Source organism: Gadus morhua, chromosome 4 (genome assembly GCF_902167405.1).
Source record: "Gadus morhua chromosome 4, gadMor3.0, whole genome shotgun sequence".
Taxonomy (NCBI): domain Eukaryota; kingdom Metazoa; phylum Chordata; class Actinopteri; order Gadiformes; family Gadidae; genus Gadus; species Gadus morhua.
This window is the reverse complement of record NC_044051.1, coordinates 35,830,317-35,844,695: the sequence shown is the minus strand read 5'-3', so window position 1 is coordinate 35,844,695 and position 14,379 is coordinate 35,830,317. Positions and strand designations below refer to the sequence as shown.

Genomic DNA, 14,379 nt, shown 5'->3' with positions numbered 1-14,379 from the left:
GCCTCAACCACACATCAGCATAAAGCCCACGATATTGTACAGAAACCTATTCCACTGAATAGTACAGAGAAAGTACCTATTAGACTGAATGCATATTGTACTGAGTTTGTTCCTATTCTACTGAAAATGTGCCTATTCATCTGAATACATATTTGACTGAGAATGTACTTCCACTGAATACATATTGTACTGAGAATATACATATTCCACTGAATATATATTGTACTGAGTATGTACCTATTTCACTGAATACATATTGTACTGAGAATGTATCTATTCCATTAATTACCTATTGTACTGAGAATATACCTATTCCACTGAATACATATGTAGCTTTTCCACAGAAGATGTCCCCATTATACTTTCAATTTTTATTTTTATTTAAATCTCAAAGTTCAAAAACATTGTTTTGTGTTGTCAAACATGATTCAAAATAATAAAGGAATATATTTGGTTAAGACATTGAACATTATTGTGTAGTCTTATCAGTTATAATGGGTAATATTGTTGATATTACACAGTGTTAGTAGCTTAATGTATTGGTCCTTGTTAAATGACAGTGAAAAGTACGATATCAATACAGTTCTCTAAGATTTCACACAGTAGAGAGTGTAATTCAGGAAACAACATTAGTTGTTTTGGTTGTTTGATTATTTTATTATTAAACAAAGGTCCTAGTCTGTTTGATTGACAGGTGAGAGGATCAGGGGGGCAGAGTTTGTACCTTCTTCATGTAAACATGGAGCGAGGAATGGATAGAGAGGCTCACTAAAGGAGCAGCAAGTAGCAGAGTAGATATGAACCCTGGCTTCCACATCATAGAAGGAGACCAGACCCTCATCATAATCAACAAACACCCCCACCTTCTGGAGCTCAGCTCTCATAGGGACATAGACATAAGGCTTATCATTAAATGCCAACCCATCCTTGCTGAATTTAATGGTCCAGTAACCCGCCTCAGGGGTCGCACATATAGCGCCTTTTCTGTTGATGGACTCTCTGGCAACACCAACATGCCATTGAGTCTTGTCTTTAACCTTGACCTCAAAGTAAAACCTCCCTGAGGAGAAGCTCTGCCTCGTGAGAACACATACACACTGTTTAAATCTCTTAGGGTTGTCTGGGAGTTTCTTCCTTACACCTCCATCATGTACTTGTTTCCCATCCTCAGACAGGATGAGGTTGGGACCAGCTGTATCAGGATCCAGAGTGACATCTACTTCATACTGCTGGACCCTCTTCAGTTCAGCATCACACAGCTTCTTCATCTCCATGTTCAGTGTCTCCTCCAGCTGATCCAGGGATCTCCTCAAGGTCCCTAGGTATGACGGAGGACGGACCTCCACCGTCGTCCAGTCCCTGGTGGGTGGAGGATCCGTCAGGGATCTGAAGGCCTGGAGGAAGTGGAGGTGATCTTTAGTGTTTGAGAGCTGCTTCACCTCTGAGCTTCTATTGGTCAGATCTTCTATCTCCTGCTCCATCTCTTTGATGAGGCCTTCAGCTTGTTTCTCTGTGGATTTCAGTCTCTCTTTAACCATTTGGTTGAGATCCTCCTGGCACTTTTCAATGCAGCGCATCAAAGCGGTTAGGACCTGCACACCATCGGCTATCTCTCTGTCTGCGTCTGCTTTGCTGCGTTTAACTGTGTCTTTAATCTCCTGGATATTTTTTTGTCTCTCCTGGATCATCTGCTGAACTTCAGACTCTATCTTCCCCAGCTTGGCCGTCTCCACTTCATATTCCTCCTTTAGAGGTACAACAGGATGGGACTTGTGGTCTGTCTCTGTGCAGAACTGACACACACACACCTGTTCAGTCTGGCAGAAGAGCTCCAGTAGTTGATTGTGTTTCTTACACATTCTGTCTTCCAGACGGCCCATAGGCTCGACCAGCCGATGTTTCTTCAGGACTGCGACTCTCTGATGTGGCTCCAGGTGGGTTTGGCAGTAAGAGATAAAACACACCAAGCAGGACTTCACAGCCTTCAGCTGGGTCCCAGTACAGACGTCACAGGGAACTTCTGCTGGTTCAACACAATGCTGCTCTTTTACTCTTGTGGATGTTCCAAACCAATCAACCATCTCTGATAAGAGGGTATTGACCTGTAGATCAGGTCTTGTGTCGAAAAGCTTGTTGCAAACAGGACATTTGTACTTGGCTTGTTCATCCCAGAACTTTGTAATACAGGTTCTGCAGAAGTTATGCCCACATGGTGTGGAAACTGGACTGCTGAACACATCCAGACAGATGGAACATGAAAAGTTCTCTTCGGACCAGTTGGCGTTGGCACAGGCCATTCCTAGACGAAAAAGTTGAGCAATTGAGCAATCCCATTATTTTTGTTATTCCATAACGGCAAATGTGTTTTAAACTTATCTCAAAGTTGTTCTGCTTTACTCACCTTGTTGTTGTTTCTGTCTGTCAGACTATTTAACGCATGTTATTTTTCTCCTGGAAGAGAGAACCGCGTCGGGGTGCTTTAGGTTTCGTTTCCTCAACATGCCGTCCTCTCCCCCCCTCCCCTAACACCTGGCTCCGCCCCACGGTACGTGAGTGCACTGCATTTATTCATCGTGTCGGTCTCTTCTAATGCGTTGATGTGTGTTCTCTTCTTTCTGGAATTAAAAGAGAGCCGGTGCAGAAGGAGAGATATTGTGGTGATTTAGTGGTTATTTGCAATTGTAACTGGGATAATCGGTGTAAATATATTCGGGTTTCCGGGGCTTCCCCGAATACTTTAGATCCAACCCCGATCCGATTTTCGATGGAAACCATGACAAAGAGCTGTTTATTGGCGCTACGCTGCTACAGGAACTCTGCTCTCCCCGATATGCACGCGCACAGTGCACACACGAGCAGCAGAGCTGAGAGCAGTAGACATACAGTCTGGTCAGTGGGGATCTCCTTTTGCTTTTGGAAAGTTTTCTCCGTTTGAAGTACTAGAGCACCCCCTGCTGGTAAAAGTAGTTCTGACAAACACACGCGCGCACGCACACGCACACACAATCGTTTGGTGTTATCGATCAGAAGGATATTGCCCCCTCCCCCTCTTAGCAACACTATAATGACCATCAATATTTATCTAGAAATGAGGACATTCTTTGGGAAACGTAGTCACTCAACATTCCTTATCCTTTACCATTTTTTTTGCCTATGTTCAACCTAATAAAACAGGTCAAGTCAGGAGGATACCTAACAGAATGGTCCAGTATAAGATGAGCCAATAGGATCACTGCATACAGAGGAACGAGGCCCAGCGTTAAGCGCCTTGTTCCCCGTGATAGAAACAAAACATACAGAAACGAAACAAAAACAGAAATAAACTAAATAAAGAAACTGTTCAGTTACACATTCAGGGAGCTAGCTTTGGTTAAACAACACACATTATCTCCCCCTTATCTCTCCATATCTGTCACACACACACACACACACACACACACACACACACACACACACACACACACACACACACACACACACACACACACACACACACACACACACACACACACACACACACACACACACCTGTCCTGGCATTATAAAGGCAAAAAATATCAATAACTAATAATTCATTTGTTGTGTTTCCGTTGCTCAGGGGCTAAAGTTTGAGCAAAGCACTTGGTGTGTGTGTGTGTGTGTGTGTGTGTGTGTGTGTGTGTGTGTGTGTGTGTGTGTGTGTGTGTGTGTGCGCATAGGAGGAGGAAGGTGGAGGACAGCTGAGGTTGGGGGTGTAGTGGACGGCCGAGGACCTGTTGTTGGGCTTCTTGGAGAGCACCATGGGGGCAAGCTTCTGAGGAGGAAGAGGAAGAGGAAGAGGAGGTATGAAGAGTGTGAGTGGAGGTGTTGAGGGGCGGGAGGGGTAGGATGAGGAAGGGGAGGAGAGAGGGTGGAGTTTGAGGAGGAAGGAGGAATGAAGAAAAAAGAAAGGATGGATAGATGAGGGAGGAGGAGGAAGAAGGAGGAGATAAGAGAGAGGAAGAAATAATACCTGGACCCTTGAATAATGCTATCCACAGATACGCTAATGAATACCTAATCACATGTCAGTGTGAACCTTATTGTTTTTGTTTTTAAATGAATCAACAAAGTTATTTTTCGATCAAAGCGTCTGCTAAATGACTCAACAGCCGGTCTCCATGGTGACGGATGATGAAGTATTGGCCCCTTTGGGTGCTGGGCCTCCGGTGCCTCCCTGCCGCCCCGGGCCCAGCTCCGCTTGGACGCTGGTCGACGGCGGCGAGCTCGATGAGCGCCGAGAAGACGAAGGCCGGCGTGGCATGCGCTGATGAACCAGGCCACGGCAGTGGCGGACGCCACCCTGGGAAGCGAGTTCCTGGCGCCGATGCTCCACTACACGCTGTTTTCAACTTGAAGCGATCACTAAACCATTGAGCAGTGCACATTTAACCAGTGACGTGCGCCGCTCTGCCAGTGTGCGGACTCACATGACAACCGTAGTCTTTGGGGAACACAAATCTAGAGACGGAGGACAGACGGACGCAGTGTGCTGCTCGCCCTGCACTAGAGAGAGTGTATACTCCCACGATGTCTCCACACCATCACAAAGTTAACGGACAGATATGGACGCCATACAGCTCGCCACTGGGGTTATTCGTACAGAGGTCTGTGTGGCATTCGGCGGTCGGGGAAACAATAAGATAAAGTTCAGTTAAAGAACTAGTGACAAGTTGCCAACAACGCCACCCCAGGAATTTCACCTGGAGAGTTAGATTAACCTAAGTTAAAGCACACAAGTTCGTTTACTAATGAAAGCTTGAGACTGGGTCCAGCATACAAATTCAATTCCTTTTAACACACACACACACACACACACACACACACACACACACACACACACACACACACACACACACACACACACACACACACACACACACACACACACACACACACACACAAAAAGGGAAGGGCAAATAACTAAATGGGGTTTAAATCAGGGTTAAATCGCTTCAACCCACAACTTAAACAACCCTAATAAATGCAAACCAAAAGAAAACTAACAAAGAAATTAAACCAAAAGTAATGGAGATTTATCCAAACTGATAAATCCAAATGAATAAGTAAAGCAATTAAGTCAAACCAAAATAACTAAGAAAACGAATTAAACCAAAACAAACATGCAAAGCAACCCACAAAACACAAATAATATCATCAATAAGATCAGTTAGAAGTCGGTTAAATGAATAGATTAAGATAATGAGACTGAGGATGAGGCAGCAATCACCATACTCGTTGGCAGGTACAGCACAGTAGGATGGATGTGTTGGCTATATAACCAGTGGACAAAACGGCAGCCGGCCAACAGCAGCGTGAAGAGGGGGGGGGGACGTGCTGGCAGAAACCGCCCACACACACGTCAACCCTGCCATAGAAAAATACATTTGTTCTAGAGACTGAACAACAACTGTAGTAACTTCAGTTAGCGTCATCTTATCCACATCCCGTCAGGAGTTGAATGAACATCAAAGGGGAGGAAGGGGATCACTTGTACCGAGCAGCACAATTACAAGTGCAACTCGATCAATCAGCTGATCGCTCCCCGCTGCAACAGGTAGAGGAGGAAAACACTCGCACGCCCTACAACTGGGGTCGATACGGGAGAGGGAAGACCCGGCCAATGAACTGCCTGAGGGATGGAAGCCAAGGTTGAGGACTTGTGCAAAGTTTAGAAGGTACACAGATGCACACAACTCCTACATACCAAACAACGGCGAGCTGCAAGATCCAGCTAAAAGGCGATCGGTGAGGCGATCAGGTGCGGTGATAACAGGAGGCGGGGTAGCCAGGAGCTCCCAGGCAAGAGGGCTCCCAGTGTACAACCTCTCCCCTTTATAGGCAGCGCACCCAACAGTGATAGGCCGGGACTGCAGCACTAATTAAAGGCCCATCCTGCTACATCTGCATGGAATGAAAGCCAGAGAGACGGAAAGAAAGAATATTGTGTCCACCTCAGTCTGTGAAGGCCACACTCACTCCACTGTCTTTGGTGTTGACATACTGGCATCATGCACGTTGCTGTTGTCGTTATTTTTTGCGATAAAATTGTTATTTTCAAGAATGCAAACGAACGGGCAAAAGTCTGACATATTTTGTTACGTTGCTCATGTTTTGAAAGAGTTCTCAACTGGGACTGGTGATGTTTTGTTTCACTCTTAATTTCTATCTGACCAGAGGTATCCTACTGATGTGTCCCATTCTACTTTTGTCAATTTGAATTGTCGTCAAGAAAGTTTCAAACAGGTGGTCATTCTTAATTCATAAATGAATATAAACATTTTGTTAAAGAAACTGAATTTTTCAACTAAACTTACAATTCAGAAAGTCAACATTTTGTAGTTGCTGTAATCATTTGCAATTTGATATCATTGAAAGTATAAAAAACATGAGGGAAGGAGGGAGAGTGAGGGAGAGTAAGGAGAATGTAGCTATTCCACAGACACTGACCCCATTTTACTTTTTACATATTTTTATTGAAATATAAAGTGTACAAACATTTGATTGTGTTATATCATTCATAATGTTCTACTTCCCAAACATTAAAAAATGTTGATATTGTTGCATTAATAATAATAATAATAATAATATCTTCATTTTATAATGCGCTTTTCAGGTACCCAAAGTCGCAGATTACAAAGTCATAGAGGGGGGGGGGGGGTATTACAGACAGGGGGACAGTACAAGCAGGACATATGTACATTTACAGGCAAAGAAGTGGGGGGGGTATTACAGACAAGGGGGACAACACAAGCATACACAGCACAGGCAGAAAAAAAAAAAAACATTAAAACATTCTGTCAATCAGACATTGATGCTTGATTATTTTATTAAAAAACAAAAGTCCTAGTCTGTTTGATTGACAGGTGAGATGATCAGGGGGGCAGAGTTGTTACCTTCATAATCACAGAGACCTGGGAAGAGGATTAGATAGAGAGGCTCACTAAAGGTGCAGCCAGTAGCAGAGTAGATATGAACCCTGGCTTCCACATCATAGAAGGAGACCAGACCCTCATCATAATCAACAAACACCCCCACCTTCTGGAGCTCAGCTCTCAGAGGGAGACGGACAGCAGGGTTACCTCTAAATACCATCCCATCCTTGTTGAAAGTAATAATCCAGTGACCCGTCTCAGGGGTCACTATGATCTTGCCTATTCTGTGGATGGACTCTCTGGCCACTCCTAAACACCATCCAGTCTTGTCTTTAACCTGGACCTCAAAGTAAAATCTCCATGAGAAGCTCTGCCTCGTGAGAACACATGCTCCCTGTGTAAATCTCTTAGGGTTGTCCGGGAGTTCCTTCCATACATCTCCTTCATGTACTTGTTGCCCATCCTCAGACAGGATGAGATTGGGATGGGCTGTATCAGGATCCAGAGTCGCATCTACTTCATACTGCTGGACCCTCTTCAGTTCAGCATCACACAGCTTCTTCATCGCCATGTTCAGTGTCTCCTCCAGCTGATCCAGGGAACTCCTCAAGGTTCCTACGTATGACGGAGGACGGACCTCCACCGTCGTCCAGTCCCTGGTGGGTGGAGGATTCTTCAGGGATCTGAAGGCCTGGAGGAAGTGGAGGTGGTCTTTAGTGTGTGAGAGCTGCTTCACCTCTGAGCTTCTATTGGTCAGATCTTCTATTTCCTGCTCCAGCTCTTTGATGAGGCCTTCAGCTTGTTTCTCTGTGGATTTCAGTCTCTCTTTAACCATTTGGTTGAGATCATCCTGGCACTTTTCAATACAGCGCATCAGAGCAGTGAGGACCTGCACACCATCAGCTATCTCTCTGTCTGCATCTGCTTTGTTGAGTTTAACTGTGTCTTTAATCTCCTGAATATTTTTTTGTCTCTCCTGGATCATCTGCTGAACTTCAGCCTCTATCTTCCCCAGCTGGGCCGTCTTCACTTCATATTCTTCCTTTAGAGGAACAACAGGATGGGACATGTGGTCTTTCTCTGTGCAGAACTGACACACACACACCTGTTCAGTCTGGCAGAAGAGCTCCAGAAGTCGGTCGTGTTTCTTACACATCCTGTCTTCCAGACGGTCCATAGGCTCGACCAGCCGATGTTTCTTCAGGACTCTGACTCTCTGATGTGGCTCCAGGTGGGGTTGGCAGTAAGAGGTAAAACACACCAAGCAGGACTTCACAGCCTTCAGCTGGGTCCCAGTACAGACATCACAGGGAACTTCTGCTTGTCCAACACAAGGCTGCTCTTTTACTCTTGTGGATGTTCCAAACCGATCAACCATCTCTGATAAGAGGGTATTGACCCGTAAATCAGGTCTTGTGTTGAAAAGCTCGTTGCAAACAGGACATTTGTACTTGACTTGTTCATCCCAGTACTTTGTAATACAGGTTCTGCAGAAGTTGTGTCCACATGGTGTTGAAACTGGACTGCTGAACACATCCAGACAGATGGAACATGAAAAGTTCTCTTCGGACCAGTTGGCGTTGGCACAGGCCATTCCTAGACGAAAAAGTTTATGTATTGAGCAATACCATTATTTTTGTTATTCCATAACGGCAAAAGTGTTTTAAACTTATTTCAAAGTTGTGCTGCTTTACTCACCTTGTTGTTGTTTCTGTCTGTCCGACTATTTACTGCGTGTTATTTTTCTCCTGATAGAGAGAACTGCTTCCACGTTGTGGTGCTTTAGGTTTCGTTTCCTCAACATGACGTCCTCTCCCCTCCTCCTCTTACACCTGGCTCCGCCCCCACGGTACGTGAGTGCACTGCATTCATTCACCGTGTCGGCCTCTTCAAATGCGTTGATGTGTGTTCTCTTTTTTCTGGAGTTAAAAGAGAGCCGGTGCAGAACGAGAGACATTGTGGTGATTTGCGGTTATTTGCAATTGTAACTGGGATCATCGGTGTAGATATATTCGGGTTTCCGGGGCTTCCCCGAATACTTTACATCCAACCCCGACCCGATTTTCGACGGAAACCATGACAAAGAGCTGTTTATTGGCGCTACGCTGCTACAGGAACTCTGCTCTCCCCGATATGCCCGCGCACAGTGCACACACGAGCAGCATAGCTGAGAGCACTAGACCGCGATACTGTCTGGTCAGTGGGGATCTCCTTTTGCTTTTGGAAAGTTTTCCCCGTTTGTACTAGTGCACGTGCACCCCCTGCTGGTAAAAGTAGTTCTCACACACACACACACACACACACACACACACACACACACACACACACACACACACACACACACACACACACACACACACACACACACACACACACACACACACACACACACACACACCAATATCTTTATTTGTGTCCGCATTTATAAAATACATTGCAAGGGCACAAATATTTTCAGTTGCTTTTGATGCCCTACATCCTCGAAACAACATGTTAAAGTACTTAAGTCAAACATGCACAGAATAGACAATACTTACACATGGGCTTATTCAATCAACGTTGGTTGAGCACAGTCTGTTAACAGACGGAGAAAATCTATGGGTACAGAAAACACCTCCTCCTCCAAATAGCTCGGCTGCCTATAATGGAGGAGATTGAGCAATATGTTGCAAGCTGCTTGGCTTTACATTTGGACAACCTCATAATTCTCAAGCCTCTGACCACCAGCCTGTGGACATGACCTAGGCTGCCGAAAATAAAAACGATAAGCTGGCATTTATAGCCTAAATGTATAATAGCTTGCACTAATGGTTGATATTTAACCTGTTTAGTAAGGAAAGCTTCCTCCAAACTTGAGTCAAAAGTACAACCAACTTCCCATAGGAAAACCTCTCTGCTATTCCCATCAATCACAATGACATCCGGTGTATTTGCTGTTATATCTTTAAATACATGGGGGTCATTGCATTGAAACATTTCTGGTTTTACACATGAATGTTTGTAGAACAACACAGAGGAATAAAACATGGGTGACACATCTTTGGTGATAATATCAACAATCCTGTCATGCCTAGCTATGTACAGTCCTTGGTAAACATTACAACCGTTTAAAATGTGGGACATGGACTCTATGGTCTGACGCTGTCCATGGTGTAGACAGTGAGAGTCATGATTATTTGGATACCAGATGGACAGATTCAGTTTTGTTGGCAGCACCTGGAGGCGTGCCTTTATCGTAAAAATAAGGATTTCCTCATCGATAGCTGCATTTTTTAGAATTGAGTGGGACACAGAGTGATCAGCTGACTGGAGGCAGGCAAGCTTTCCTTGCAGCCTCAGTCCTGTCCAGCGCTCCTTTCTCTCATGCTCTCTGAGCGTGAGAAGGTGCGCGCGCGCGCCGATGATGGGGAGCACGCTGGATGTTCCGTCGCGGCTCACTGTTGCGCGCACATTTATTGACAGGTCCGTGATCACAGACTTGGAGACGGTCACCGTCTCGTTGTCCGCCCTTTTCCACTCCAGGGAAACACCAGTCCAGTCACACAGGTCGTTCAGTGCGGGCCACTCAGAGTTTACGCCAAACCCTGGTGCATTGGTGTCCAGTTTACCACTGGGCTTCTTTTTAAACCCAAGGAAGCTGGGGGGGTCGCTCGTTTTCGGGACCTTGCGTCGCTCCAGGTCGAGAATGAGCAAGGCTCTGGCGATCTCTCTGACTGCCTGATCGTCGCTGTTAAGCATGTTTAATAAATGGGCAAGGGGTGTGGAAATATATGTCCATTCAATGTCTGTTATCCCCAGCCCCCCCTCCCGCTTACTATGAAAAATGAAGTCACGGGTTGTGTGTGTGCTCATGCCAAACCACTCTCTCACTCGTTGTACAGTTTTGTTGTTGAGTTCGTACAGTACCTTCTTTGGTATATGAACATTGGAGAAGAGATGGTGTATTTTGGCCAGAGCAATTTGCCCGATCGCTTCCTTTTTCATAACCAGAGGGAGAGGAGAGGAGTGTATCATGTCCAGCCTGGCCATGTAGTCTGTGACAATCTCGTCTACTTGCGCTGGCCACTCCCCGGCGATATTAAATTTATGGCCGAGGTAGCTGTATGTTTCGTGGCGCGCAAAGACTCTGATTGGTACATTGTTTATTGTAAATGTTGGGATTGTGTCTGATTTGGCATGATACCAGCGATTGCCGCCACTCCTCCTCTCGTAAAAGACAGCACATTTGGATTGTTTCACCTGTAGTCCTGACCACTCTAAAAAAGAGTCAGTCCTGGAAAGCATGTCTTTTATAACGCCTTCATGTCGGGAGCATACGACCACGTCGTCTGCGTAACCCTGCACGGGGTTGGGGGAGTAGGTGTTAAGGGGCGCACACTGGCACATCCACCGTATCCATCCATTGATTGCCAGCACAAAGTTCACCGCGCTCCACGGGCAGCCCGTCTTTATACCCAGTTGTAATGGGATGGGGTCCGTGAGCTGTTTGCCGCATATCACTTGGATAAAGGAATCCTTATAGACGTCTTTGACTATGTCTATATACACCTGAGGCAGATGTATTTCTTCCAGGGATCTAAACATAATGTTGTGCGCCAGGGTTCCAAATGCGTCACGGAAATCTAAAAACACTGCGTAAAAGCGGGATGAATCGTGTTTAAAATCATCAATGCCGGTCTTAAGGCAAAAACTATGTTCATTCATCCCTTGCCTTTCTATGTAGGCTTTCTGCTTTGTGGACAGAATATTATTTTCCACTAGCCACGGTAGAATACGGGAGAGGAGGCATTTCATGAACACCTTATAAACGGTTGGCAGGAGGGATATGTCTCTCCATGTGGTCGGGTCGTCTGGGATGTTATCCTTTTTCGGTATTCTGTGAACGAGAGCCCCTTTCCATGAATCGGGTACTCTCTTGTTCTCCAGACATACATTAAAGATTGTTGTTAGAGTCCTATATGACTGTGCTTTTGAGTGTTTCATACGTGACCCCATCTACACCACTTGCTTTATAATTAGGTAAACTGTCAATTACCTTTTTCACTTCTTCTTCGGTGAAATGTGCAGTGTTAGGTAGATGCTCTGGTTCGGATCATGGTATCAGGCCGGACCAGGGTGAGGGTGGCAGGGGGGCAGCAGATGACGTTTGGCCATTCCCTTGGCATTTATCCTCATAGTAGGGCTGTATGTGTGCGATGTTACTGGAGCAGGGGGGCGGGGCGGGGTACTCGCTATTATTCAGAATGATTTGTATCGCTTTTGTTCTTCTGTTTTGCCACAGATATGAAAGTTTATTGCGTTTTACTTTCCTGGAATGCCGGCTTTGTGCGGCCCCAAGAGAGGGCTGGATTATATCCCTTACAAAGCGGAGTTGTATCTCAATCCAGGAAGCGAGTGAAACTGATGTTAATTCTCCAGGGAAAGGTTGGCCCAGTGGAAGTTTCTTCAGGATGCGTGCTGTGTATTTCAAAAAAGGCTCTCCATGTATTACGTATTTCTTCGTGGAAGGAGGGGTCGAATCCAAAGGAATAGCTTTAAAAAGACTTTATTTGTATAAAGTATTTTCGGTATGGTAAACTGATGCTCTGAAGTAAAGAGAGATTGAAGATGTGTTCTAAGCACGTGCGAGAGTGTTCTCCTAGCTGATCCTAGCCACAAACCCACGTATGGTAATCGCTGCCGGGAGAGTTCTAATGTTTTCATGGCCAGGTGGACTTCTTTATGGACTCAGCGAGGACCGGAAGACGTGGAGGAACCGGTGTGACGTAATCCTCGGTTTTCCTCGCCTGGTCTGTGATGCTGCCCTCTGTGGCTAAAGTATCTATTGCAGCCTTCAGTAATGTCCTGCTTTCCCTTGTGGCTATGTGCAGTATTTACGGCTTATATATTTGGTCCTACCCCCTATTGGTTAAGTGAGGGAAATACAGCTTGTGTTCTTAAAATACGTAACACATATGATAATTCACTGAATATGCCATTCTTGTAGAATACGCCGTTGAGAAGTGATATTAATCTCATCCACTTGCCCGGGTCTGCAGACGAAAGAAAGTGCTGTTTTTGCTGCAATTTCTTTGTATCCAACGTCTCTCTAAACGCCCTTTCTGCCATTTGGAAATCATTCCAGTGATGTTCAGTCAGTGGTCCAGAGAATGTTGAAAAGTCTTTGAAGGGATTTGATCTACCCATAGCGTCCAGAGTAGGTTCGTGGACAGCCCATGCTTGTTGGTAAATCCTGCCGCTCCTCAATGCTTGTTTGTAAGCACCCCTTAACGCCGGCACGGCGCACATGATTAACAAGTTTGTAGAACATCTCAGCAACCGACTACATTAACGGCGGCAGTTACGACGGGTGCGGTTGTTTAAGTTTTTTAAAAACAACATTGGCGTCGAGCGGTGCTTCACCCGTGACCGGCATACTCGCGTCGCGTCGCACACACACGCGTCTCGCGCACACACACACACACACACACACACACACACACACACACACACACACACTTAAACCTCGGCCCGGACCAGGCCGAGGGTTGGTCCTGGATGGCTGATACCATCGTGACCAACCAGCCGGCGACGGAGAGCACCGACCGAACACCAATCAGCGAGATTGGGGGACACCTGGCCGAAAGCCGAGGAGCCATCTTAAAAGGAGCACGAGGACTGACACTTGGGACACTTGGGCAGACCAGGAACGGGGGAAGGAGAAGGAGGAAGCACTCGGGTCCACGGGTCCACAGGCGGATAGAGGCCCACGGAGGCCCTAGAGACCGCGAGTATACAGTATTGTGGCGAGCAGCGCGGGAAGGACGAGACGGGAGCCCAGGTTTAAATGGCGGCGCAACTCTCGTGCCTCAGTACACCGCACGACCCCAAGAGCTGCCTTTATTCAAACACACACTTATAACAGAAAACACGGCACACCTGACCGACGGACATACGACTCCGGGTAACGGTTGCCGACAACACTACACACAATAAACACACAAACAATAGAGACCCCAAACCTGTTAACCCCACTTAACCTAACAACATAAACAAGTTATCTAAAGACAATAAACCCCCTTTTCCCCCCAACAACATTATGAATACCCCATTACCCAGACTCCCCGGGGGTAGGAGTCGCCACAGTATTGTCCAAGTGTATGCAATAAATGCCGAATGTGGCTTTAACCCTCACTGCCAAGCGTGGTTTATACGTGGAACCCGGCGACAACGAGGACCGGGTTACCAACACACACACACACACACACACACACACACACACACACACACACACACACACACACACACACACACACACACACACACACACACACACACACACACACAATCGTTTGGTGTTATCGATCAGAAGGATATTGCCCCCTCCCCCCCTTAGCAACACTATAATGACCATCAATATTTATCTAGATATGAGAGGACATTCTTTGGGACACGTATTCACTCAACATTCCTTATGCTTTAACATGTTTTTGCCTTATTCAACCTA

At 45.9% G+C, this 14,379-nt stretch overlaps 2 protein-coding genes across 2 annotated transcripts; both read right to left on the bottom strand.

Annotated features, from left to right (window-relative positions):
* Positions 1 to 368: 368 nt before the first annotated feature.
* LOC115542315 (E3 ubiquitin-protein ligase TRIM39-like) lies at positions 369 to 2,847 on the bottom strand. The gene is made up of 2 exons (XM_030354562.1): positions 2,402 to 2,847; positions 369 to 2,299 (listed from the first exon to the last, which is right to left on the bottom strand). The coding sequence occupies exon 2, from the start codon at positions 2,295 to 2,297 to the stop codon at positions 675 to 677; it is 1,623 nt and encodes a 540-aa protein (XP_030210422.1). The 5' UTR covers positions 2,298 to 2,299; positions 2,402 to 2,847; the 3' UTR covers positions 369 to 674.
* Positions 2,848 to 6,613: 3,766 nt separating this feature from the next.
* LOC115542314 (E3 ubiquitin-protein ligase TRIM39) lies at positions 6,614 to 9,073 on the bottom strand. Its single transcript, XM_030354561.1, has 2 exons — positions 8,592 to 9,073; positions 6,614 to 8,489 (listed from the first exon to the last, which is right to left on the bottom strand). The coding sequence occupies exon 2, from the start codon at positions 8,485 to 8,487 to the stop codon at positions 6,865 to 6,867; it is 1,623 nt and encodes a 540-aa protein (XP_030210421.1). The 5' UTR covers positions 8,488 to 8,489; positions 8,592 to 9,073; the 3' UTR covers positions 6,614 to 6,864.
* Positions 9,074 to 14,379: the final 5,306 nt, after the last annotated feature.